At 44.6% G+C, this 25,412-nt stretch overlaps 1 protein-coding gene across 1 annotated transcript in view; it reads right to left on the reverse strand.

The window, feature by feature from the left end:
- Positions 1 to 25,412, reverse strand: part of Dmrt1 (doublesex and mab-3 related transcription factor 1) — an 86,161-nt gene that overhangs the window by 56,469 nt on the left and 4,280 nt on the right. The window contains exon 2 of the mRNA XM_057779876.1: positions 25,106 to 25,289. Coding sequence (XP_057635859.1) covers positions 25,106 to 25,289 — 184 coding nt within the window. The remainder of the gene's footprint in view (positions 1 to 25,105; positions 25,290 to 25,412) is intronic.

The following is a 25,412-nucleotide window of genomic DNA, read 5'->3' on the forward strand; positions in this document are numbered from 1 at the left end:
CATTGTTTTCGTTGGCATCACAGACTGTTGCGTGTACACACACACACACACACACACACACACACTCCTTGGCTTAACCTCTCAGCCTCCTGCCTCAGCTCTGGGTGCTGAGATTATAAATATGTTTCATCACAGCCAGCTTATCGTTTGCTTTTCTACCTATTTTTCCCCTCCCTCCACCCCAACACTGAGGATATAACCTGGGTTCCGGATGCTAGCCTATATCCCCAACCTCTGTTGTTGTTGCTGTTGTTTTATTTAAAACATGTATTATCATGCGTGGAGGAGGAAGGAGGGAGGAAGGGAGGGAAGGAGGGAGGGAGGGAGAGATATGTAGTCTTATGCACTAGGTTCCTTTGCTTGCTGAACCATCTTACCGTCTAACGTCTACAATCCTCCTGCTTCAGCCCCCCAAGTATCTATGACAGGAAAGTACGTGTCACCACACTCAGATAAAGCATGTTACTCTTTCCTTTTCTTTTGATGGAGCCCATGGCTTCCTCATTCTCAGGAAGGTGCTCTTACACTGAGATATATACTTCTAGCTGGCTAGCCCTGGCCTTTCCTTAATGGAAAAGTCTGGCCAATTTTAACAGAAGTAAATTAGAAACGGAATGAGATTATCACAAGTTATACTGGGCCTGTCTAATAAACTGCTATGGCACCGAAGAAACCAGTAACATGAAAAAGCTATGTCACTGGCCGCTCAGTCATCTGCTTCACATGGGAACTTACTTTCCCATCTGAAGATTGCTTACAAAGGTGTTGACCCTCTGAATCACCAGGAACCTAACATGCCTTGGGAAATTCCATATCATAAAAGTACCAGGAGTCACACAGTGGCCACAACCGGTATGGAATAAGGATGTCAGGCACTGGCAGGAAGGGGCACCTATCTGGTGGCACAGTCTCGTAAGCTTGTCGGCAGCACTTTGGTTATCATCACCAACCCTAAACTGCCCTGGGAGACTGAAGCTTCAGTCCCCAGAGGATAAGAAACAACACTGGCTTGTTCTAAGCAGAAGAAATACTTGCTGGAAGACGGGAGAACACAGTGTTTCTTTCTTTAATAAACAATAAGACAAGGGTCATGATTTGGACAAACATAGAGGTTTAAAATTTGGTGCTGGATGTTAGTAACGACTACAAAATAAAAACACCATAGCTGGATTATACCTTTAATCCTTTATTATACCATTATTTCTTTAACTTCAGCACTTGAGTCTGAGGGGAACTTGGTCAACACAGCAAGTTCCAGGTCAGCCAGGGCTACCAAGGAAGACTGTCTCAGAGAAATATATATTTTGAAGGTGATTAAAATTCCCAGGAAAGAAAGAAAAGACAGAGACAGCTCCGAAAGTTCTTTATGTGTTCATAATATATGAGAACCAAGAATGAACACAGCAAGACTTGTAAAGGGGGAACTCTGCTCTGCTCCACTCTGCTTGGGTCTACACAGACTTCTTAGAGGTGTGTGCACTGTTGAGGAGACAATGTATGAAGTCTCCAAGTTAACAGGAACATGTGATTTGCTATGTTCAGAGATGGAAACTCTACATTCAGTTCGCAAGTAATCTAAAAAGGACTCAGAGGGCTCCAGACAAAGCTCAGTGATAGCAATTGCCTAGAATGTATGAGACCCTGGGTTTAATTCTACCACCTGAGCGTGCACACACACACACACACACTCACACGACACATGCATGTGCACACTCCTCTCCATACAAAGACACCAAAAACTGCTGCAAAAATGAGCGGAAGGGCAAACAAAACATGAACTAATCATGTCTGAATATAAAAATGGATCAATCCATCTTTAATGTCTCAACTAAAAATAGGGTCCATGATTTTTTGAGAACTCAAATAATCCTGGTGCCCCCCCCCCACATATGTATTTCATGCAATTCAGGATGATATAGTATATATGTATATATTATATCAAGGGATATATGTTTTACATATAATATATATTTTAATAATCTTTAAATTTTTTGGACAATCTTCATGTAGCTCAGGCTGGGTTTGAACTAGCAACTACATAGCCCAGAATGATCCTGAACTTGTAATTCATCTGCCTCTACCTCTCAGGTGCTGGGATTAGAGCTGTGCCAACATCTGGATACAGAATTTTAAGACTGGGAGAATTTGACTTACTTTACCTATCCATTCATCGGACAGGATCAAAAGTCACAGAGAGGCAGTGTCTGAAATGGTGTCACTACAATATAAAACTGTCACCAGCAGGGCTATGCTCTGAACTGGTTTCTTTATTTATCTTCTCCTTCTCTCTCTCTCTCTCTCTCTCTCTCTCTCTCTCTCTCTCTCTCTCTCTCTCTCTCACACACACACACACACACACACACACACACTGTGACCACCATACTATCTATGTAAGAACAGTCTGTCTCCTTTAAAGCTTTTCAGCACTTTCCACTGCACAGACAAATACACCCACTTTCTATCTTTCTCCTTAATGAATTACCTTCAGGAAAGCACCACATGGCAAACTCACTCTCTTGTGTAACACACACACACACATACACACACACACACACCACCACCCTTGCTCCCAGCTGTGAAGTGCTATCCTCTCCCTTCCCTTCGGGTCTCTCTAAAAGGGCAGTATTTTCGAAGGCATCAAAGCCAGTCCTCCACTCAGTAAGGACCCCTGGAGACTCTCACCTACCCTTCCATGGTCCCCACGGCTGAACCTGTGCACTCACCACTTCCTTTATTTCACCTGCTCCTTCTGCTAGAATGGATGTGCTTGTGCTAAAGCACAAAGCACAGAACCCAGGGCTATTCTTCCCACAGACAGCCTGTCCTTACCTGAGGGCTTGTGGAGTGTACTCAGAAGCTCAACAATTAGAAGACAAAACAGCCCAACTTAAAAAGGGAAAGAGATTCCAAGAGCCATTTTTAAGAACTACTTACATTATTCATTCATTCCCTCACTGAATGTGTGCAAGAGCACACCACTGAACACGTGTGAGAGTCAGAGGAGAACTTTTAGAAGTTGATCCTCTCCTTTCACCATGCGGATCCTGAGGATGGAGCTCAGGTCCCCAGGCCTGGAAGCAGCAGAGCACCCTTACTCCTGAGTTGTGCCACCTGCCCTGCATCACCATTTCTCCAAAGATACACACCCGAACTAGATGCACATGGAAAGACGGTCTGCATTATCAACCACCAGAAAAGCACAAATCAAGGCCACTGTGAGATACTGTCTCCCGTCCAACAGGACAGCATGACCCAAGGGATAAATACAAACGCTGGGGTTTCTGTTGCTGTTTGTTTGGAGACAGCCTTACTATGTAGTCCAGACTGCTCTCAAACTCAAGCCCCATGCATTGGCATGGTGTTAACGGTAAGAAATAGGAGCCCTCTGCTTGCATTGCTCTGGAGATGTAAAATGGTTTGTAGAACAGTCTAGATGCCTCAAAGAAAGAAACACCTTGTGAGCCACCAATTCTACTCCTGGTTGTATACAAAAAAGAAGAAATGGTTATACCAAACTTTGCACATGAATGTTCTCTACTGATTGGTGGATTCATATAATAGCATAAATAGTAAATGATAAGGAAAGAAAAACAAAAATAAAATAAATAAAAAATATAGCCAGGAGGTGGTGGTACATGCCCTTAATCCTAACACGTGGGAGGTGGAGGTAGGCAGATCGCAGTGAGTTTGAGGCCAGCCTGGTCTACCAAGTGAGTTCCAGAACAGTCAGGACTGCTACAAAGAGAAACCCCATCTCGAAAACCAAAATAAGAAAAAATAAATTAAATTAAAAGTATGGCTACTTACTACACATGGATAAAGCCTTGAAAACATGGCTCTGAGTAAAATAAGCCACACACACACACACACTGCATGCATGTGATGTCCAGAGCAGACAAACCTACAGAGAATGACTGAAATACACCAGTGGTGGCCAGAGGCGGGATAGAGGAGGAAATGTGCAGTGATTGGGTATGGATTTGGGGGAGCAGAGTAGAGCCCTGTGCAGTGATTGAGTATGGATTTGGGGGAGCAGAGAGCCCTGTGCAGTGATTGAGTATGGATTTGGGGGAGCAGAGAGCCCTGTGCAGTGATTGAGTATGGATTTGGGGGAGCAGAGGAGAGCCCTGTGCAATGATTGAGTATGGATTTGGGGGAGCAGAGAGCCCTGTGCAGTGACTGAGTATGGATTTGGGGAAGCAGAGAGCCCTGTGAGATGTTTTAGAATAAAATGATGAACATATTTTTAGAGATAAACTTTATATAGCATTTAAGTTACACCTCAGTAAAGCTGTTTATCTTTTTATAATACCCTAAATATTATGAAGGAAATATAAGAAACTGAGTTAAATTAAGGGTTTTTTTTTTTTTAAGAAATAGTTGTTTTTTAAAACTTAAAGCAGTAGTTTGCGGTATTTCTTCACAAACCCCTTGAAAATCAGATGAAATGACAATAGAGAAATCGAGATTTAAGAGTTCAGAAGGTGTGGAGCCTTGGCGACTCACGCCTTTAATCCTAACACTCAGAAGGCAGAGGTAGGCATATCTCTGTGAGTTCAAGGTCAGCCTGGTCTAGGAACCAGGGCAGCCAGGGCTACACAGAGAAACCGCGTCTCGAGAAACTAAAGACAATTCCAAGGGTAACTGAAGCCTGCCGTGCACTCCCATTTTAAAAAAGAGCCTGTGACGTATCCCGGCGTTAGAACATGCCTCTCCATGCCCAAGACCCTTGCTTAGAACCCTGCCATCAAGGAGAAGGGCTTAAAGAGTCAAGAGAAATTATGAGAAATTCGGAGTGCTAGAGCTCTGGGATGTCCCTGGACCAGAGAAATGCCAGTACACCTCACTACAGGAGAAGAGGACTTAGTATTGTGCCCGGAAGCCCCTGAACTGAAGCATGGGGCTTACTGGGAAAATAATATGGATGCCATCTCAAGTCATCCGTAGAGGAGGTAACAGAACTGCTCTTCCTTCCATGTGAGCAACCACAGTTTGTTTCAGAGAGAATCACTGGTCTGGAAAGCTCTGGTAACACGAATGACCAAATACCCAGCAAGTGTGTTCACAGGTCCAGCTAAGTCTGCAACTGGCAAGTCCACCAACCCCACAGACTGGGCACAGCTTTGCTTATTACTGACACCATGCATCCTGCATGAACAGCTAAGAATGGGCAGACAAGAAGAGAAGATGATTACCACTGTCGCAGAAATATGACACCGTAAAAAGAATATGAGAAAACAATAAGAAACAGATTATTAAATTCTCAGGGACTAAGCAAAAAGAACTAGGGAGGAGAAACAAAGTCACTGCAGATTAAATATGGCGAGCTTTAAGCCAATTATAAAAGATCAAAGACAACAAGAAAGGGGAGGAGTAGCCTTACAAGTTGCTGAGATAGGAGGCCTTGGGAGAAATATGGCCAGGGGGGAATCATTACAGTTTACAGCTAAAGTAATCCAGGGGTGACTTTAGCATGGGATTCACTAGGAACCACTACCACAGGCAACTCACAGGGACAGAAAACAAAAGGCTCTTTTATTTTTTTTTTAAAGGCATGCAATCCCAAAGGGAGGAAAATACCAGGCTGGCATACAGGAAACTGTCAATGAAAAATGTCAGCATCTTCAGCCGTATCTTAGATGTCACCATAGCAGTAGTCTTCACCAAATGCCACCAGAGTTAAAGGTAAGGAAAAGAGTCTTACGGCATTGGTAGAGTACCAGCCTTGAAACATAATGGCACTATGTCCCTAATACCAATCTGATGCTTGAGCCGGGTATGATAGCACATGCCTGTGGTCGCAGTTACCTGGGAAGCTTGAGCCCCTAAACCTGAAGCCAGCCTAGGCAACACAGTGAGACTCCATCTCTTAAAAGCAAAACCAACCATCAGACACTGACTTCCATTTTTCAAATATGTACATAATATATTTCAGTAATAGTTGCCTCTCATTACCCAGTCCCCCCTCCCACTCCCGATGATCCACTTCTTCTCTCCCAGGTAGCCCCCTGCCCACCTCTAATGCCGTCTTTGTTTGAGATGAGCCAGTGAGTTTCACTAGCGAAGAGTCCTTTGAATACAGACAACCTCCTCCTCCATAGCGCCAATCAGGACCCCAACGTTTACCAAGAGAACCCATGTCTAAAGCTGCTGACGGAAGTGAGGTTAATTTTGAGTCTCTCCTTTTTAACACTCTGAAATTTAAAAATCTAAGTTCCAAGTGTTCTGTCCCTAACTCCCCTCCCCGCCAGTACCTGAGAGTGTTGAGAGCCCAGCACACGAGGGATGCAGCATTAACAGGAATGTACTTTAAAGCCCAGGGCACCGGACTCCACCTTTCTAAGTCCTTGCAGTGATGATGTAGAGCCCAGACACCCAACTCTTTCCTTTAGCTGGAGACTGAACTTGTGTTAAGTATGCACCCCACTATTGAACTACAGCCCCTGCTCCCCAGATTCCACTTTTACTGTGACTACCTTATTCTGCCCACTGTGTTTTTGGTATGGGGACACCCTAATTGAAAGCAGCAGAACTAGAAAAGCAGGACCAAAAAAGTACCCATCCCTTTGGCATGCGTGGTTCAGGTTAAGGTCTGATGTGGAACACGTTCTTTTCCTTAACAAGACTGTACAGAACACTGATAGGGATGGCGAAATGCCTATAGAATTCCTGAATTTACAGAAAAAGAAAACCAGTATATTTGTAACATACCACTCACTGAAAAGACATCTCTCAAGAATGAAAGGAAAGGGCTGCAGGGATGATTCCGTGGTTAAGAGCACTGGCCGCTCTCTCAGAGGACCTGGGTTTGATTCCCAGCACTCACACAGCTGCTCATAACTACTATGACTCCAGCTCTGGGGACTCAATGTCTTCTTCTGGTCTCGGCAGGCATCTGGCACATGTGATACACACACTTACATACATGAAGACAAACGTCTATACACGTAAGATAAAATAGTAATAAAAACAGTAATAAAACCAAAAATAGTAGTTAAAAAGGTTAAAGAGACTAGAAAAACAGAATTCTGAACACCAATCATTTTTCTTATCCCTGCCCTTGGATACAAACCGTTACCTGGTGAATCCCATCTACTACTGCAGACACAGAGACCGGAGTCATGGAGTCTAGCATGGCTGCATTCCGTCTGTGCCGTGACCCCACCAACCCCGCCACTCAATACACATGTGATCTCCAGCAAGTTATTGAATCTCTATTCCTCCTAAGTGGAAAGAGTAGTTCCTATTTTACAGAGTTGTAACGGTTAAATGAAAATAATAAATACCAAAGCAGCTCAGACAACCCCTGCCACAAGGCAGACGCTCAGTGAAAGAGAAAGCTGGTCGTGTTAAAATTATTAACACCTCCGGAAACGGAACACCAGAGTTGGAAATTAAACCAAGTACACATCTGAGAAGGAAAGAATGAAGCCAACAGCATGAGGATTCACACCGTGCGGGTCCTCGGTTCGAGCACATCACTTCTTCCTGCCACCATGGCTCCTGACGACGCACACTAGTCTGAGAATGACATTTCTCGGCTTAATCACACTTCTTAAGCTTTGTTTTCTTTTTTTCCTCCCAGCCCTATTCAATTTCCCACCGCTTCTCGATGCAAGCCTTTGTTCCCTGTCAAAATCCCCTCCACTGCTGTAAATAATCTCTCTCCCTCTCTTATATTCCCTTTCAAATATTTATAGACTGTTATTCTCCTTCCCTCGCAGTCATTCATCATTTTTGTTGCCCTTCTCCTGGATTCGCCCTAGTTTATCTACATCTTTCAGAGAAAAACAAACCCAGGTGCTTCATGACGAAAAGAGCACACACAAAACTAACAGCTAATAGCCCCAACCAACACAGCCTCTTATCCAATGCCACACACACACACACACACACACACACACACACACACACTCTTTGATGTGCCTCTGACTCCTTTTCTTCAATAACTCATAATTTCATCTCTGAGATAACTCAGGAGAGGGTGATAAGGGAGCTGGGATGATGGGGCGCCGCAAGCCAGCAGCTCCTGCAGTAGGATGCTGGGGGAAGATCCCCTCCCCGCTAATGAGAAATTATGCGTGCTGTCCGCTACTTCTGCTTGTTAACTCCGGGCCACCTCCTGCATTTGGTACCGCTGCATGCACTGAGCAGCACCCATGAGACTCTCTTTTGCTTTGCTTGGCCTTAAAGGAAAGGAAAACGAACACCGTTTTATTTGCAAATAAGCCCAGGTTTTGTAAGTGATAAAAAGAAAACTCTAACTGAACAAAATTTGCTCACAGCCAGGCTGCCAAGTCAACAGGCCCTTTCTCAGTGGAAGACTCCGCAACACATCCAGGTCAGTTTCTCCACATTTCTTCTGGACAGTGACTGTGCTGCACGTCTGTGTGGAGGCCCTGCTTCTTACTCTCGGAGGCGTGGTCTTATGTGTGCCTTCCATCTCAGCTGTGAGGTCAGCAAGGTCGTAGGGTGCTCCCCTGATATGCTGAAGGTAACCCCCAAACCTCAGAATCAGAATCCTGAGTTTGTGTGGCTGGACAAACCTGAGCCTTTTAGAAAGGTTAAAAAAAAAAAAAAAAATGGCTAACACCACACACAGCAGAGTTGCAATAAATAAATAGCATAGCCACGAGAAGGGAGAAGCTGACTTACATTCTAAAGTGAGAACTTAATCCACTTAGTACAGTTGAATGAGACGGAGAGGGGAGAGACTGGGTCTGTTTCTATTCCTTACCTAGGAATATAACAATTACTGCTCACGTAACTTAATGTCTTAAATTTTGGTTCTGATTTACTTACTTTTATTTTCTGTGTACAGATATTCTGCCCGCACTCCTGTGGATGCCAGAGGAGGGCATTAGATTTCTTGGAACGGGAGTTACAGATGGTTGTGAGCTATCATGTAGGTGCTGGGGGTTAAACCGGGGTCCTCTGGAAGACCAGCCAATGCCCTTAACCACTAAGCCATTTCTCCAGTGCTGTCAGGCAGCTTGGTTTTCACAAAAGCTGGCTGATGGCTGCACAGTGGGCCACAATCACGCTCGTTCAGCTGCCCATAGCAAGAACTCATCTGAAGTGCATGTGTTCTAGGTCTTGCTTTTATAGTTCATCATATTCTGCAAACTCATATTTTCATAGCTATATCATATTTGATGAAAACTGCATATTCTAAGTATCGTGTAAAAACTATAGGTAGGCTAACAAATCCAGGAAACAGTTACTGTATTCACTTGCACAAACCAATGAAATGACCTTTCCCAATCAGAGGGGTAAGAAGGCCTTTCGAATCATATCTTAGATTCTTCCAATGACAGACCTTCCTCTCTAGACAAAAGCTTATCAACATAACAGCAAAATTATTTTCTTGAGTGTCTTCCCTCTTCAAGACCTGCGGTCAAGCATTTACGACCATGGTGTTCTCAAGAGAGGAGCACAGTATTATATCTGCCATTGTGACAACACTCCTTCCATGATAATGAAAATCAACTTTAGGCTGGGCGGTGGTGGCGCACGCCTTTAATCCCAGCACTCGGGAGGCAGAGGCAAGCGGATCTCTGTAAGTTCGAGACCAGCCTTGTCTACAAGAGCTAGTTCCAGGACAGGCTCCAAAGCTACAGAGAAACCCTGTCTCGAAAAACTAAAAAAGAAAAAATAAAAAAAAAAGAGAAATCAACTTTAAAATAGCTGAACGACTGCATGGTCAGAATAAGGTTAGTTTCTATTAACCAGACTATCTGACTAAGCAGACCCTTTTCAGGATCTACAATTGAGGAGCCAACCAACTTCAACTGAGGTAGATTTAAAAAATTACTCAAATCTCTAAAATGTCTAACTTGAATTACGCTGAATCCACATGAAGTTAATGTTCTGGGCTTTCTCCACTTTGCAGACATTAGCTCTCTCCTACACTCAGTTACTTGCTTCGTGTCTCCTTCACTGGCCATGTGGTACGGCCTGAGCATTGTCTCTAGACTACACGTGTGCAGGGCTACTTCCTTGACACTATTCCCTAAATAATACTGAAAAATAACCCTTCTCGCAGTACTTGGAATTGAACTAAGATCTTGTAGATAAGAGGCAAACACTCAAGCTACACCCCAGGCCATTATTAGAAGTATTTATATAGCATTTACACAGTATTGGTTATTGTGAGCCCCCTAGAGAAGACTCAAAGGACTTGAGAGTCGAGTGGTTAATCTCACCCAAGGAGCTCTACCATCACCTGGGAGATGATGGGCCTCTGGGCATACTTAGGAAGGGTTACATACCCACTGTGGGTAGCGCTATTCCCTATTAAGGAGCAAGCGAGTCGAACAAGACAGTCATAGATGTCTGCTTCTTGACTGTGGACACAATGTGACCACTAACTGAAGCTCATGAAGTCCCTGCCACCACTCACATCCTGAGCCAAAATGAGCCCATCCTTCCTTACGTTGCTTTTGTCAGCATATTTTATCACAACAAAGGGTGACCAATACATTTAAGGTGACTTGACCCTCCTGTAATTTTAAATGGGGTGGGGGATGTGAACCCAATCCCCTAGGCTACCAGGACACAGCTGTGCATCTACTCACGCCTCAGTGCAGCTCCACCACAGCTACACACCAAACAGAAGCACTGAAACTGTGAACAGCAGATATTTACATTAGGATAACAGTAGCAAAATTATAATTCTGAAGTAGCAATGAAATAATTTTATGGTTGGGAGGTCACCAGAATATGAGGAACCGTATTCAAGGGCTGCAACATTAGGAAGGCTGAGAACCACTGTTCTAGACCACGGCTGTGAAATGATTCAGTCATTGATTGACATCTTTAACTTTAAATCTGCTGCAGTTAAAACTGAAATAGGAGTTGAAGTTGAATGAAAAACAAAGAGCACACTGCCGTAGCCGGTCTTGGACCATTTTCACTGGCCTGGCTAAAATGGCCAAATGAGAACTGGAAGTGGTTTGCAGAGATGGCTCAGTGATTAAGAACACTGGCTGTTGTTGCAGAGGGGAAGTTCAATTCCCTGCATCCACATGGTGGCTCACAACCATCCATAACTCCAGTTCCAGTGAATGCAACGCCCTCTTCTGGCCTCAGCAGGCTGTACGTGCACATGGTACACATACATACAATGCAGGCAGGCAGTCAGGAAGGCATGCATGCACACACACTTGCATACAAATTAGAAATAAATCTTGAAAACTATAAAAAAAAAAGCTGCATCTTTGGTCCTTTGATTGGCTTTCAGAATGCTCAGTTCTACGGCTACTCTTGTCTCTATTCTCTATGGGGCCAGTCCTAGAAAGTTTTCATGTAGGGGATATTGCAACTCTTATCACATAGGGTCAATTTTTATAACCAGTAGGAAACTCAACTATGCTAAGAGGAGGGATACAAGCTGGTCAGTGATGGCCCATGCCTTTAATTTCAGCACTTGGGAGGCAGAGACAGGCAGATCTCTGTGAGTTTGAGGCCAGTCTTGTCTACAGAGAGAGTTCCAGGACAGGCTCCAAAGCTACAGAAAAAGCCTGTTTTGGGGGGGAAAAGAGGAGAAAACAAATGAGAAATGGGCAAAGGACACAAAGGACAGGCACGGATCATTCACTGAAAAAAAAAATTCACACGATGCTTAAAACATAGTGTCAGCTGAGGGGGCATTCCAATCCTCTGCTGCCTCCCACCTCCCTTGTCAGTGGATGGAGCTGCTTCTATCTTGGAAGTCATCACCTTCAGGCCACACAGATCAAGCGTGCCATCTTCAGTGCGACGTACTTGGGGTAGCCAGGAAACCAGATCCCAGAAAATTCAGGGTCATCCCTCCTTCCAAAAATCTTTGCTTAATGTTGTCTACCAATTCTCGCTTGACATTCAAAGTTAACACTTTCCCTAGATTGATATTGGGAAGTGCTCATTTTCCTTTTTTAAAAAATGTGTATGTAGGGGGGTATATGTATGTGATGGAACACCTGGCACGGTGCTAGGAACTGAACCCTGATCCTCTGCAAGAACAGCACATGCTCTTCATCATGGCCCATTCTCTCTAGGACACACTTCTTCCTTTCTTTTAGAAATGAGAGCATCTCCCTATGTAACTCAGACTGGTCTCTAGTTTGTGATCTTCCTGCCTCAACCAATGCCAAGATCAGGGCAAAGTTCCACTACATCGAGCCCTTAAGCACCCTTCATTCCTCTGACTAAGCTAAATGTAACTGTTCACGGTTCAGTCTGGCAGAGCCCAGAGGAAAGTTTAATTCTGCTGAGGCAGCCAGTGTCTGGAGGGAGTGCCACGCATCACAGCTACCCAAATGACAGGTAACCTCACCTCCAAAACAACCTCCTATCCCATGCTTCCTGCCTCTACTGCCACCACCTGTCCACGCAGCTCCCCACTGAGCCATCCCATAAGCCTCTGCTCCCACCTGGCTCCTAACAACCACACCCAGATCTTAGACACGAGTAAAATCAGCCACGTGCTCACTGCTTCAACACTCCAGAGACTTTCTATTGCAACCTAATAAAATCCCCAGCCTCCCCTCAGTGGCTTACACAGTCCAGGCTGATGCAGGCACACGAATGTCACCCCATTCAAGCCACTGCAGACACTGGCCACCTGCCCACTGTAAGCAGTTTTGCCTTGCTTTCCCCTCCATCTTAAGTGCTTTCCCAAAGACCCTGACTGGAACAACCCATCATCCCTGAGAACTAGCTCCAGCTAGTTTTCTGTCTGACCCACACTATTTGAACAGCTAGGGTGCCATCCATCCCACCCCTCCCTTCTCTTCATAACACCCCTTCATTAAAATATCTCGACTATTACTTATTTATCAAATCTTTCCACCCCTGGAAAAAAAATAAGCTCAATGAGAGAGAAGTGTTTCATGCAAAGCTATGTATCACACACTTAGAAGACAGCCTGCTCAGGGAATATTCCTTTAATAAATAAACTGGAGAAACCTAGCAAGGGTAAAGGAGGGGAAATCTCTGCAGATGGCAGACTCAACAGGTACAAATTCACTTTAGCAAATACTTACTGGTGCTTCGTGAACACAGGCCACTCCACTGACTTAGCACATAGCCTGTGTATTCTGGACACTCACACACACACACACACAAACACACACACACACACACACACACACACCTCGAGCTCCGAGTTAAGGGAAAATACGAAGAGGGAATAAGTGTGGAAATCAATACCGAAAGTCATGTGTTAGTACACAATGAACTGACCTGACATTTGGCTGGATGAAGCAATAGCTAAGAATTCTTACTGCCAATAAACACCAGAAAATCTGCTATAACTATAACACTGAATCAATATTTTCTTTTGACAACGAGCCAGCTATTTACAGTCTACTTTAAAAGTCACTCACCCATTTTGCTCTGGAAAATATACTCAGCGCTTAGAAACTAAGACCAGATTAGCAATTATGAAGTTGGTCTGCGGGCGTGAGAGACTGGAGTAAACTGGGTTTGCAATGTAATTTGCTCAGCAACAGCGATCAATGTTAATGTGAATTTTCACAAGGGCGTCAAAAACAGCCTGTGAATTTAATTTTTTTGTCAGGTGAAGAGCAGACAGCTCAGATGGAGGCAGAAACGCAATACCCTTGCATCGGTTTGTGAAAGCCACAAAAGGTGTCTGATTAACCAGAAATAACAGCTAGAGCCACGGAGGGCCAGACACCTGGTCTAACTTCCCCCACTTCGTTCATGTATGACTGACTATATGCCTAGGCTCAGGGTCCAGGTCATCTGACCAAGGTATGACACTCATCACTGCATGAGTTCACCTGCTCCCACACCCCACAAACCTGCTCTTTGAGAGATCTGAGTCTCCCTTATCCCAGAGGAATCCAGAAATAGAACAGACCCAGAGAGATAAAAAGAGAGAAGGCAATGACACAGTAAAACCGGGGACTCAGAAGAAAAAACACAATGGATGCAGGAAGAGATTTAAAGTGTCTTAACCCATGGATGGTTTACGGGTGATTTCACAGCCTGTGATGCTGGGAGGAAGACAACAGAGCAGGTTCAAGGGCTTTCCAGTCGAGTTAGCTGAGAGCGAAGTTCCAGTGTGGGAAGTCCTGGAGATGGACGGTGGTGATAGCCTAACACATCAGAAAAGAGTCAATGCGGAACTGGAGATGGTTCCGTGGGTGTAGTACTTGCTGCACAAATGTGAGGACCTGAGTTCGGATCCCCAGGATACACATAAAGCTGGGCACATATGTAGCAACATATGTAATCCCAGGGGAGGAAGGCAGAAGCTCAAAGGGCAAGTTAGCGAGGCGCATACAGGGACAAACAAGAGGCCCTGCCTCAAACAGGATGGCGGGTGAGCACCAACACCCAAAGTTGTCCTCTGACATATGCCAGGGCATGCACACCATGACACATGGAACACACACACACAAATAGAAAATTAATTATTGTAGCATAGCTTAAATTGCAGTGCAGTCTGTGATAAAAGCTTTTTTTTTTTTAAATCAGTTAACAAAAAACAGGACAAAAAGGCATTTACGAGACCAAAAGAGAAGAAGCTGAAAGGGTGAGCAGGAGCCTTCAGCTAGTGACAACAGGGAGAGGTGATCCAGGGCTCTAGGGAAACACTGAGACAGAAGAGGGAGATGGTGGGAAAGGAGGAGCCTTGAGATTCCACAGGCTTCCTACGCGACAAAGGCAAGACTCCGCCTGAGCACGGCACCGAGCGTCACCATTCAGAAAAAGTTCTACAACAGTAGCAAAAAATTCTGGGTCCTTGTGACTTAACCTCTTCCAAAGATAACATGAAGGACAGCTGTCAATTCCACCGACTCTCTGGTCCTCAGAGAGGCACAAGTTGGGTTTTAGCACCCGCTATATCTGCCAGAAGAAAGGCATCGTATCTCTTTGGTTTTTATTGTTATTATTTTCATTATTTCATGGGACCAGAAACCTAACCCAAGGCTTTGTACATGTAAAGTAAATGCTCCCCCAATAAACTACAACCTCACCCCCCCCCAAACAAAACAAAACAAAACAAAACAAAAAAACCTTAAACCAGGAGCTTGCTAAATTATCAGTGCTGGCCTAAAACTACACACAATCATCCCTCGTCAGCCCCTCACTCTACCAGACACCCTCAAAACTGTAGGCCTATGCCACCAGACCCAGTTCATCACTTTTATTTAAAAAGACTGAAGTTTGAATTTTCTGTACCCATCATACACGCTTGTGGGAACGTAATAGTGCACCTCTATAGAGAAGTCTAGCAAGACCTCCAAATGTCAGGCACGAGGTTACCAGAAGACTCAGCAACCCACTCCTTAACGTACAACCAAGAGAACGAGACACACATTTAAACAAAATGCTGCACTTGGTGACTCCTAGCAGCAGTGTCCTTAACTGCTAAAACATGTTAAGAGTCCAGATGCCCATCAACTGATACACAGAAAAACAAAACATGGTAAATACCCACACAATGTGCTGTTAAACAGTAATGAAAGGAATAAGAATAAAAATAAATCAACGCTACAACATGGATAAGCCTTGCAAATACCAGGCAAACGTGTGTGGCAAAAGACAAACACAACGTCACACATCTTACTTCAAGGCACTACATGAAATGTCCAAAATAAGCCAATCTGTGGAGGCAAAAATAAATTAGTGGGTATCCAGAAACTGGGGGAAGGAACAGATGGGGAGCAGCCACTAAGCAGATAGTTTGATTATTCCACAACCCTGTTAATTTCCTAAAAATATGGAGTTTATGCTTTAAACGGGTGAATTATATAGCACATGATACTTTTCTTAATCAATTAAGAAATTAATCTGAGGGGCTAGAAAGATAGCTCAACTGATATGACATTTAGCTTTAATTGTCACCTTGACAATCACCTGGGAAGAGAATTTTAATGAAGGATTGTCTGCAATAGTTGGCAAGTGGTAATACCTGCAAGAGATTGTCTCATTTAAATTAAGTGATGTGGGAAGACCCAGTCCAGTTTGGACAGCGCCATTCCCTAGACAAGGAGTCCTGATGTGCGAGAGTGGAGAAATGGGGGTGGGGGGGTAGAGGAATTACGCTGAGCGCAAGCAAGCAAGCATGTGTGCATCTGTTCTCTCTGTTCTCGGCTGGGGATCTGATGCAACCATCTGTCTCAAGCTCCTGACACTGTGGCTTCCTTGCACAAATGGGCTATAACCTGGAATTATAAACCCTTTCTCCCATAAGTTGCTTTTGATCAGGGGTATTCTTTTAAATTACGGTAACAGAAATGAAGACTAGAAATTGGTAACGTGTTTGTTGGAAAAGCATGAGCATCTGAGTCTACACACACAGCAGCCAAGTACAAGCTGAGTGTGGCAATGCACTTTCGCAACCCCAGTGCTGGGAACAGGTAGGGGAGGCAGATCCTGAGACTCTCACCCGTCAATCTAGCCAAACAGGGAGCTTCAGGTCTTCAAGCCCAAGGTGGAAAGTGACTGAGGAAGACACCTGATGTAGACCTCTGGCCTACACACACACACACACACACACACACACACACACACACGCTCTTCACACATGTGGGTTCCGGGGATTGAACTCAGGTCATCAGGCTTGGCAGCGTGTGCCTTTACCTGAAAAGCCATCTCACCAGTCCTAAATTTTCAACTATTTAAGAAAATTTTAAATTCTATGGAAAATACACACTGGAAATTAGTGTTTTACCCTCATGTCTATAGGTGAGTCCATGATCACTCATGTTTTAAAACATGACCTCCACTTACTGATTCATCCTGAAAAGGTTTACTGATCAAATGAGTGGATGCAATCCTTGGCTGTAGTCTTGAGCTTTTTTGTTTTTTGTTTTTTTTCAGACAGGTATGAAGCAGTTAAAATTCTTATGTGCTTTATAAGGTGTCATACAACTTGCTTGTGACCTTAGTTCTGTATTTAAACGTTTCATAACTTTAAACATTCTTTCCAGGCAAAGGCAAAATGAAAGGCTACCACCACTGTAGGTTACAGTTGTAACTACTAAAATACTAGCCAGACAATTCCCAGGAGGCCAATACAGTTGTCAGATACACAGGGAAACAAACTGGCCCTGAACAAAAGCCACCAAGCCCGCTTACCACAGGGCACAAGATGGGCAGCACCAGCTAATGTTTTCTTTCACTCAGCCTCTCAACCATTGCCCCCACAAGGCGCTTTGTTCTGTTGGAAAGTTTGGAATCCTTTTGACTCTGAAAGTAAAACTTAATAATATTCTTATCTAAAGGCTTTTAAGTACTTAACATCGTTTCCGATTCTATTTTCAACTGAGACTGGTCCTTAACCATAGAACGCCCAACTTATCCAAATCTCCAGATGAGCTTCCCATCAGTCTGCCTGAGTTACTGTGATAGCCGTCTGAATGAGACGGCTGCCTCCTTTCATAGGTGAGAAACTGCAGATAAAAACTGAAATGGGATTATCAATTTCTATGACCCCAGAGAGGGAGTTAACAATGAAAAGACACTCTGTAAAAGAATGTAGTGGTGGATACAGATCTGTTGAAACCCACAGAATGTATGGCACCGTGAGTGGATCTGAACATGCGTCATGGGTGATGGGAATGTCACAGTACAGGTTCACTAACGAGCCTGCTACTTTCACAGGGGAGTTAGCTATGTTGGGGAAGCCCATGCCTGTGATGGACCAAAGGAGATCTGAAAATCCCTAGGCCATCCTCTCCATCTTGGGGCAAACCTAAAACTGCTCTTAAAAAAAAAAAAAAAAAAAGCCTATTTTTCTAAAGAAAGAAAAAAAGCACAAATAATCCAGTATCTTTACTTGCTAAATCACAAGCTCTTTCTGGAAAAATATGTGCAGGTCATTCTATCTCCACACGGCCACAGTTCACGTCAGAGCGCTTGCTGCTGAAGAGATGTGCAGAAGGGTCCTTTCTACGTTAGACACAGACCCAGCTGGGAAAAAAAAAGTGAATCCGGGCCACTGGGCTCCACACAAGCAGGAGTTGGGAGAGGCCCAGACAGTAGGGTGGAGCTTGATCTGGGGGAGGGTGGGGATGTGTGTGGATGGAAGTCCAGGGTGCTCCAGAAGGGAGAGCCCAGGGGAGATAACATTCAGGTCCTCACAAAGGCCATGCATGCAGAAGCCAGTGCTCTACAATGCGCCCTTCATCTGACAGCTGTGCAGCCAAGGAGAGGAGCAGGGCTCAGGGAACACCGTGGGTAAAACGCTATCCATGGACACAGAAACAGAGCTGGGCAGGACTCAGGGAATGCAGAGGGTAAGATACTACCCATGGATGACACTGATGGGCAGCACTGGCTGAAAACTTATAGAAAAAAACTCAATTTACCCTAAAATTTCAAAGATGAAATCACAGGAAAAAAAATGTTGTAATTGCTATTTTAAGTCACTGTCCTTTAAAGCCCCTCAAAAAACTGTTCTTTCCCAAGGTGCCCTCCAAACTGGGAAGGAGCTATGTGCTGATCAGTGATGTGCCTGCTGACATAAGAACCAATAACAAACGGAATTTATTCAAAAAGCTATTTTTACACGAATCCCCACCCAAAATAGCAAGAATAGAATCTGACAGACATGAGGTCCACCTCATGCAACCGGTGGTTAGTCCTAGCCAGTCCTTGACAAACTGCGGAGATCATCTCCTGATGTATGCCCTGACCTGATGTAGGCCTCAGTTCCTCATAGAAGCTTAGCCTGGTAAACCAATTTCCTTTGAAGTGTTCTGAAAACTCAGCTAATGGTCTTGACAGTAATTCTCGAGCTCTCTTACATTTGACATCTTAAGGGGCCAAAAGATGATAACTGAGAGTCAAGGACAAAAAAAAGTCCACTTCATTTTACCAAGTGAGAGGCCATGAAAACACGAGACAGCAAGCGTTTAATTCCAGGTCCCTAGGGAGCCAGGCTGGCATATTTTACTATGCCAGCCAGCACCATGCCTACCACTTCTGTTGGTTGTTAAATCACTAAGTCACTTCCCACTCTGCCCTCCCACATCTGTATAACGACTATGCAATTAAGAATCCCAAGCCAGGATGGAGAGATGCTCAGTGGTTAAGAGCACAGATGCTCTTGCAGAGGGAGGGTCAGCATTTAGCTCCCATATCAGGCAGTTCACAACTGCCTGTGACTCCACCTTGGCGGTGAGGGGGACCTGATGCTTCCAGGCCTCTATGAATTTCTGCACTCATATGTACCCCCACCCATGTGTGTGTGTGTGTGTGTGTGTGTGTGTGTTATGTATTTGTGTATACACATGTGTGTATCTACATATATACATAATTTCAAATAAAATAGCTATTTAAGAATTCCAAGCTGGGCTGGGCGGTGGTGGTGCACGCCTTTAATCCCAGCACTCGGGAGGCAGAGGCAGGCGGATTTCTGGGAGTTCGAGGCCAGCCTGGTCTACAAGAGCTAGTTCCAGGACAGACTCCAAAGCTACAGAGAAACCCTGTCTCGAAAAACCAAAAAAAAAAAAAAAAAAAAGAATTCCAAGCTGTATTAAGTGAAAAGGTCGTGTTTAAGCATTATACTCTTGTATATAATAAGGGTCAGAAACTTTTACATACAGCAAGTTTATTTATTTATTTATGGTTTTTTTTTTAAGACAGGGTTTCTCTATGTAACAGTCCTGACTGTCCTGGAACTCACTTTGTAGACCAGGCTGGTCTCTAACTCACAGAGATCTACCTGCCTCTGCCGCACAAGTGCTGGGATTAAGGCATGCGCCACCACCGCCCAGCTACATGCAGACAGTTTTATTGAAATGATATGTGGGAACTTCAGGCTGGACTCAAAGAGCAATGACCTTTCACTGAAGACATTTTTTTCAGTGTGTGTGTGTGTGTGTATAAGCCAGAGGCTGATGTGTGTGTAAGCCAGAGGCTGGTATGTGCATGTGTGTGTAAACCAGAGGCTTTTGTGTGTGTGTGTGTGCTTGTGTAAGCCCTAGGCTGATGCGTGTATATGTTTGTGTATAAGTCAGAGGCTGGTGTGTGTGTGTGTGTGTATGTAAGCCAGAAGCTGGTGTGTATGTAAGCCAGAGGCTGGTGTGTGCATGTGTTTGTATGTGTGTGTAAGCCAGAGGCGTGTGTGTGTGTGTGTGCTTGTGTAAGCCCTAGGTTGATGTGTATGTTTGTGTATAAGCCAGAGGCGGGGTGTGTGTGTATGCATGCATGTCAGAGGATGGTGTGTATGTGTGTGTGTTTGTGTAAGCCAGAGGCTGGTGTGTGTCTATGACTGTGTGTATATGTAAGCCAGAGGCTGGTGTGTGTGTCTATGATTGTGTGTGTATGTAAGCCAGACACTGGTGTGTGTGTGTCTATGACTATTTGTGTTTGTAAGCCAGAGGCTAATGTGTTTGTGTTCATGTATTTAAGTCAAAGGCTTGTCGTGTGTGTGTGTGTGTGTGTGTGTGTGTGTGTGTAAGCAAGAGGCTGGTGTGTGAATGTGTAAGTCAGAGAGGCTAGTATGTAATGTGTGTGTAAATCAGAGGCTGGTGTGTTTGTATGCTTGTGTGTGTAAAACAGAGACTGATGTGTATGTGTGTATAAGTCAAAGACTGGTGTGTGTAAGTCAGAGGCTAATGTGTGTGTATGTTTGTGTATGAAAGCCAGAGGCTGGTGTAAGGTGTCTTCCTCTGCCACTCTACATTTTATTTTTGAAAGATTTATTTTTACATTTACAAGTGTTTTTGCCTGTTTGTATGTGTGTATGTCCACTATCTGAGCAGTTCATGTGCATGGGTGTTTTGCTTGCAGAGATGGATATACACCATGTTTGTTCACAGTGCCCGCAGAGGTCAAAAGCGGGAATCAGATCCTCTGGTACTGAAGATACAGAGGATTAAGAGCCACCATGTGGGTATTGGAAACTGAACCCTCATCTTCTCTAAGAGCAGCGAGTACTCCTGACCACTGAACCATCTCTCCATCCCCTCTAGAGGTCTCTTACTGAACTTGGAACTTTCTGTTTTAGCTAGGCTAGCTGATCAGGAAACTCCAGTGATCCACCTGTCTCTTTCACAGCACTGAGTAACTATCACACAGGATTTTCCCATGGGTGCTAGGGATCTGAACACAGGTCCTCAAGCAAGCACAGTGTGCCATCTCCCTGGCCTCCTCTGAGTGCTTTATACGCTATGATAAATATTTGATATTTAAATTTTGTTCAATTTAATTTAGAGTGTGTGTGTTTGGTTCTAAGTACATGTATGCTACAGGTCATGTGTGGAGTCAGACGTCAACACTAAAGAATCAATTCTCACCGGGCAGTGGTGGCGCACACCTTTAATCCCAGAACTCGGGAGACAGAGACAGATGGATCTCTGTGAGTTTGAGGCCAGCCAGGTCTACAAGAGCTAGTTCCAGGACAGGCACCAAAGCTACAGAGAAAACCTGTCTCAAAAGAAAAAAAAAAAAAAAAAAAAAAAAGAATCAATTCTCTCCTTCCCCTATGGATTCTAGAACTTGGGTCCTCAGGCTTGCACAGCACGCCATTTTAACCATTAAGCCATCTCACCAGACCACTACCTAATACTTGCCTGCCTGAGGTAATGTTACTTCAAATGAATCTCTGAAATATACGCTACGTATTTGCTGGTAGCAAGCTACCTAAGAGGTTGATTTCCATGTGCTGCCTAAAAGCTTCAAGCCTCTATCTTGTTATTCTCTCTCCTCCCTCTCAATACGGTAGTTTAATTCTACTCCCATCTCCAGTTCCCTGATGCTTGTATCCCGACTTGGTTCAGAAGCCATCAGTTGCAAAGCAGACATCTCACGGTCAGTTCTGTGAAGGAGACTATTGCAGTTCCTGTAGGCAGAGCTGAGCTGGCTGGTGGGGAGTCTGTCTCCCCGGGAAGGCAGAGTGAGCCTCCAGACCAAGCTGGTCCCCCCTTGGTCCCCAGTGAATGAGCACAGCACAGACTGGCCCAAATGCCCACCCCCCCTTCCCTTTGCTTGATGCTTCAAGATGCCAAGAGGAGCCTGAGGTTTGTCAGCTCCTCAGGTTAAACAGGAATCGGGTTGGGGTCCTCCTTGACCTTGATCCCTCTTCTGCACCCCTGAGACTCCTCTCTGTAAATCCCACCACCACTTGGACATTCCTTGCCAGAACTTCCCTGCTCCTATGAAGAGCCAAGTTTGGAAACTATTGTAAGTATGTACTATGAGCATCCAATCCAATGAAAAATACTTTTTTGGTTTGCCTTTTTATTTTTATTTTTTAAATTTTGGTGCCAAAACTGGCAGAAAACAATACCCTTCGTATAGAAAATCAGATGTGGACTGTCTTTTCCTAGGGTACTGATACACAGTGTGATTATCCCACAACTCTAAACAGAATCAGAGTCTCCCCTCACAGTTGCCAGACAACACACAGTCTAAACTGTAGCCTCAGTAGCTCAGGGATAAACGCATTACTGTATCTCCTATGCCCTTCACTCCTTGGGATGTAATCCCATCACCATAAATTAGGACACTGGTACCTTTTCCTTTGTTAATTCAACGATCTACAGTGACAGAAACAGACACACATACCTGCTTCTTGGAGGCACGCTTATCTCATCCTTTAGAGGCAGGACTCAGGGGAGCACTCGCCCCCCCAGGAATGCTCTCATTTTTTTGAGAGGGGGAAACAGGAAGCCCAGCATACCTGAGTAACTTGTCTAGAGTTGCACAGCTACTGACATGGGGCTGAGTAATGCTATCCTGGTGGTTAAGCCCAGCAAACAGTGATTCATGAAAGCTTGATTAAGGCGGTACACAGTGCAAGGTTGGACTTCATGGAGGCATAGCAGACCCTAAACATATGCCGGAACTCTCAGTATAAACAGTAGCCTCCCCCTTACCCAAAGTTTCCTTTGCTGGGATTTCACTTACCGGAGGATCAAGAATGGTCCAGAAGTATTAAGTGGAAAATTGCAAAAATAAACCAAAAATGTTAAATAATTTTATTCTAAATATGTTGTTACAATTACCCCAGTTACTGGCAGTTACTAATACCTAATTTACAAATTAAACTTTGTCACGAGCCGGGCGGTGGTGGCGCACGCCTTTAATCCCAGCACTCGGGAGGCAGAGGCAGGTGAATCTCTGGGAGTTCGAGGCCAGCCTGGTCTACAAGAGCTAGTTCCGGGACGGGCACCAAAGCTACAGAGAAACCCTGTCTCGAAAAACCAAAAAAAAAAAAAAAAAAACTTTGTCACGAATGTGTAGACACAGGAAAGCATAGTACGTGTTTGTGGGCATATGAATGTGCATGTGTGTATGTGCCTGTGTGAACACATGTAAATGTACAAGTGTGTCCCTGTGTTATCATGTTTGTGTCTGCATGTGTGTATAAGTGTTTCTGTATCTAAGAGTATATTCACTATGTGAATGTGTCTATGTGTTGTGAGTATGTGTGTATGAATGTGTACATGGGCATATGAGTTTCTTTTTATATATATGGTATATGAGTACATATGTGTTTATTTGTTTACATGTATATGGATTTGTTCCTTGTGCGCATGTGTATATTTGTGTGTATGTGTATATGTACATATGCCTATCCATGTGTGCCTATATATGTGCTTGAATATGTGGTTGTATGTGTACCTGTATGTGCTCGTGTGCCTTGTCTGTATGTGTGTATACTTGTGTGTATATATGTACCTGTGTCTGTGGTTCAGTACTGTCTTCAGTTTCAAGCATTCACCTAGTTTTTGAAACCTATGCCCCACCGACACGGGGGTACTTCTTACTGAGTTGTCAGAAACTTCTGAACTCAAAAGAACACTAGCAGGTTTCTTAAGTACCCCCCACATAGCCTAGGCAGTTTGGATGCTCACCTTACTAGACCGGGATGGAGGTGGGTGGTCCTTGGACTTCCCACAGGGCAGGGAACCCTTATTGCTCTTTGGGCTGACGAGGGAGGGGGACTTGATTGGAGGAAGGGGAGGGAAATGGGAGGTGGTGGTGGGGAGGAGGCAGAAATCTTTAATAAATAAAGAAATAAAAAGAGAATAAGCAACAAAAAAAAGAGAGAGAAAAAAAGTACCCCCCACATTCCAAACCAACACCCAACATCAACTTTTTTACTTTTTTTTATTTATTATGTGAGTGAGTGTGTGTGTGTGTGCATGTGTGTGTAAATGCCACATGTGTAGATGCCCATGGACATCAGAAAGGGGTATTGAATCTCCTGGAGCTGGAGTCACAGGTAATAGTGAACTGACAGGGAACTGCACTTGAGTCCTCTGGAAAAGTAGCAAGTGCTCTCAAACCGCACTAGCAACTATTTGAAGGACAGAAGTACATTATTTGTTGCAGCCGCCCTGGGCCATATGTGGCTACTGAATGTGTGTAGGTGTTTCTGTATCTAATATGTGTGAATGTGTCTACGTGGCCAGTGCACTGGAGAAACCAAATGTTCTCATTGTATTTCAGGAGAACAGTTTTAAACCACACGTGGCTGGAGGCTTCTGTAGTGAGCACTCGCCTACTTGATTCTTTGGCGCTGAGAGAGAATACTGAATTCTGAAGGCACAGGAACTGATTTGATTTAGACTTCCTAGTTCAATCAATTTGGCCAGTCAGTTAGCTCCTACCTCAGCTATCAAGCCTGTTCCAAAGAATTACTATCCCTGCCTCACAGTGACTTGAGGAAGAAGAGAGATGGATTCGCGTACTTACAACCCCTGGAAGGCACTCGGCACATGCGTGCCTCCCATGTTCCTTCTCATTGTTCAAATGTGAAATCTAGAATGTGCCTTTTCAGACACTTTCCCCTAGGGGATGTAGTCCCTGCTAGAGGAAGAGATGTCCAGTCCCAGGAAACAAGGACTCCGAGTTCCCGCTCAGGAGGACCCCATAATGGACGCAGAAGATACATGAACCATCTCACTTCTCCCCGGTGTTCTCTGATTACAACTCTTGATACTGATGAACAGCAAGTCAACGCTGTTTACACTTTGCTTTTAGAAGCCACGGGCATCTTGGGAAGCAGCCAAAGGCAAAGCAGCAGAGGCAGAGAACGCCACGTGGCACTCAGGAGGGCCCTGAGATTGTTTATGCAGCTACCACCCTCCTTTTCCCCTTTATACCAAGTAAATCCAAGCCCCCAAGTTACCTGAGGCAGCAGAGGTGGGAGTAGTGGCTGGCGGAGGCTGGGCAGAGCTGCTGGTCTCAGCCATCAGGCATGGGTTGCTGGCATTATTCTCTCTCTTAACAAGCAGCTCAGCTGCACTGGGCAGCGGGATGGGGTGGCTGATGCCCAGTTCTTCTTCCTGGGCCTGCTGTCTTCTCAGGGCCACCTGGAAGCACAGGGCAGCGAGTCACCCTCCAGCAAAGCAAACACCGTTGCCAAGTTGTGCTAACCTATTGTGGTTCTCCACATCTGTGAGGAAGGTAGAAGCAGCTCTCATTTTGGCCTTCTC

This window comes from Chionomys nivalis, chromosome 8, assembly GCF_950005125.1.
Source record: "Chionomys nivalis chromosome 8, mChiNiv1.1, whole genome shotgun sequence".
Classification (NCBI taxonomy): Eukaryota; Metazoa; Chordata; class Mammalia; order Rodentia; family Cricetidae; genus Chionomys; species Chionomys nivalis.